General features: G+C 42.8%; 1 protein-coding gene across 1 annotated transcript; it reads left to right on the top strand.

The window, feature by feature from the left end:
- Positions 1-1,046: 1,046 nt before the first annotated feature.
- LOC147636081 (feruloyl CoA ortho-hydroxylase F6H1-3-like) lies at positions 1,047-2,248 on the top strand. Its single transcript, XM_086801518.1, has 2 exons — positions 1,047-1,362; positions 1,453-2,248. The coding sequence occupies exons 1-2, from the start codon at positions 1,105-1,107 to the stop codon at positions 1,696-1,698; spliced, it is 504 nt and encodes a 167-aa protein (XP_086657644.1). The 5' UTR covers positions 1,047-1,104; the 3' UTR covers positions 1,699-2,248.
- Positions 2,249-2,787: the final 539 nt, after the last annotated feature.

Genomic DNA, 2,787 nt, shown 5'->3' with positions numbered 1-2,787 from the left:
TCAATTTAGTTTATGCAATTTGTGCCATTCGGGTAAATAGGCACCTCACAAGTGACGAAAAAGAAATCTAAAAAAGACGATTATGGAGTTCTATTTTCCAAACAATTATTACAGTGCTTAATTACATAAACAGTAACTCAAGTAATAAATAGAGAGACTTAGAATTTAGAAAGTGCTAGATTTGAAGTGAAGTAAGCATGTGTGCCTCGTTGGGCGTCTCCGGTTCTCTCGTGTTGATGAATAGAAAACATTTTGGTTAAGCGATACAAAAACCTTCAACTTGAAATTTTAAAAGGTTTTTATTGAAATTGTTTTAGGTTTGAAGCAAAAAAATTTAACTAAAATGCCTTAAAATTAGCAGGTTTTATTTTCAAATTTGAACATTAAACCTCGGTTTTTCCGTGTAGAGTACTAGTGTTCAAAAAGAAACATTTCACGAATCAATTAAAGAATGGTTTTTTTTTTTTTCTACATGCTTCAGAATGAATTACTTTCTTCTTGACAAATCCTTTTTCACTGGTAACTGGGAGCCAAGAACGCCAATGGCAGAGCAAAGCTGAGACACCACAGTACGTACATTTGGATTCCCACAGTACGTACATTTGGATTCTCCAGCGTCGTGTTGATGAAATAACTGAGGTCAATTCATGAGTGCTCGAGTACTAATGTTCGAAAAAAATATTTCACCGACCTCGATTTAGACGCTAATGGCAGAGTAGAGCTGAAACAATTAGGCGAAGCTGAAAATGTTTCTGTAGCACTGATAGGGCCAATCTGGCATCGCCCAGTGTAGACCGTGCGATGTGAAGTTGTGTGGTGAAGCGCATTTCCGATTCAATCAATAATAGAGACAATGAGAACGCTGCCACGACATCTAGAAAGGGTGATTGAATCGACGTACGTAAGAGATGAGGGGTCGTGAAACTTTTGTGCTTAATTGCACATTTGAAAAGTGGGTGACAGATACAAGCGTGGGTGATTATAATAAATTAAAAGCAATGCCGTGGCCACGATCATATCTATAAAAGGTGATTGAATCGGCTCAAGAGAAGGGTGATTGAATCGGGTGAAACAAGAGAAGATTGCCAAAGCCAGCTAGGAATCATGGCTCCCATCACCTCCTCGACCACAAGCACCAATAATATTGAGCCCAATGGCCAGTTGAAGGGTGTCAAAGCCATGCTGGATCACGGCGTTAGAGAGGTGCCAGCCTCTTACGTAAGGCCGGCCCACGAGCGTCCCTCCGCGGACGAGTATGCAGACCTCGAAGTCCCCGTAGTGGACCTTTCACACTACAAGACGCGGTGGGCGGATATCGTTGACCAGGTTGGTCGTGCATCGGAACAGTGGGGCTTCTTCCAGGTTCGCGTGGCAGTTCCTGAGATTATCCTTAATGGTTTTTCCGTCCACCATTATAAGTGTGTAATGCTGCTTATTATGGCATGGGCGCAGGTGATTAACCATGGCGTGGACACAGAGAAGATCATGAAGGCTATGAAGAAGTTCTACGAGCTGCCTATCGAAGAAAAGAACCAACTCCCGTTTGAGGATGCCCACGCGCCCGTGGCCTTTGCCACGGGCACGGGCGCCACCTGCGACTGGAAGGATGCTCTGGTTATCCGACGCCGTCCGGGTATCTGCAACGGCTTCCCCTTAACCCCCGAAGTGATGCGCATAGCCATTTTACGCCAGCTATAAATTAGACGCCTCAATGATGTCCTAAGCCTTGCATCTCAATTAGCTTAATCTTTAGCTAGGTGAGCTGTTACATTAATCCATCCTTCAATACTACTTCAAGTAGCGAACTCGCTTTCTTCCATATTTGGGCACTTAGTCACATTGTATCTATGGTAGCCTAACCCAATCCGAGGGGGTGTGCAGGGAGGAGGTCCTGCAATATCAGGCGGAGACTGAGAGCCTGGCCAACCTTCTATACGAGGCCATATTTGAGAGCTTGGGACTTAGCAAAGAGCACGTGCGACGTGGGGGAATGCCCGGGCTACAGCGGTACGTGTTGGTGTGCAACTTCTACCCACCTTGCCCGGACCCCGACCAATAATATAATGAAAGCACCTTACTCAAGTAGTTCTTAGGACAAGCCATTGTCCATTGTTAATTGCTTTATCTTTTATACTCCTCATCTCGAGATGATGCACTATATTTGTACCCTCTAGCTGCGATGACGACGACGCTTTTGTGCTTGTTGCATTTGATAAATCAAATTCCCATGTGGTAACTCTTGGATACCTTTGAGAGAAACAAACGTGGGTGATTATAATAATGATTTTTGGGCCTCGATGTGTTTTCTACACCTTTTTTTGTTTACTAATCAATTGTCAATCATAAACTTTTTATGTGCCTATTTATTCTTTGAGAAATTATCTATACATAGTGAATAATTCGATACGATTGGAAACCTCCTCAAAAGTTTATTCTTCTCCCTTCTTTGGTTTCTCTCATGAGTCATGCTTGTGCCTCACCGATGCATGCCCCCTCCCTTCGGTCCCTACTTCCTCTGACAACATGCATACACTCGTGCGTGTGTGTGTGAAAGTATGTATGTTTATATGCCTTACTCAAGAAGTCTTAGGAGAAGCGATTAACCATTATTAATTTATTTACCTCTTGTACTCCTGACCGAGATGATGTATTATTGTGCCCTCTAATTGGTACAATGACACTTTTGCACTTTACAGCATTTGATAAGTGAAAATCCCATGTGGTAACTCATGGATATCTTTTGAGAGAAACAAGCGTGGGTGATCATAATAATGATTTTTATGCATT

The sequence above is a fragment of the Cibotium barometz genome, chromosome 8, assembly GCF_041138505.1.
Source record: "Cibotium barometz isolate CiBa-2024 chromosome 8, ASM4113850v1, whole genome shotgun sequence".
In the NCBI taxonomy this organism is placed as follows: domain Eukaryota; kingdom Viridiplantae; phylum Streptophyta; class Polypodiopsida; order Cyatheales; family Cibotiaceae; genus Cibotium; species Cibotium barometz.
This window is presented reverse-complemented; position numbering and strand designations above follow the sequence as displayed.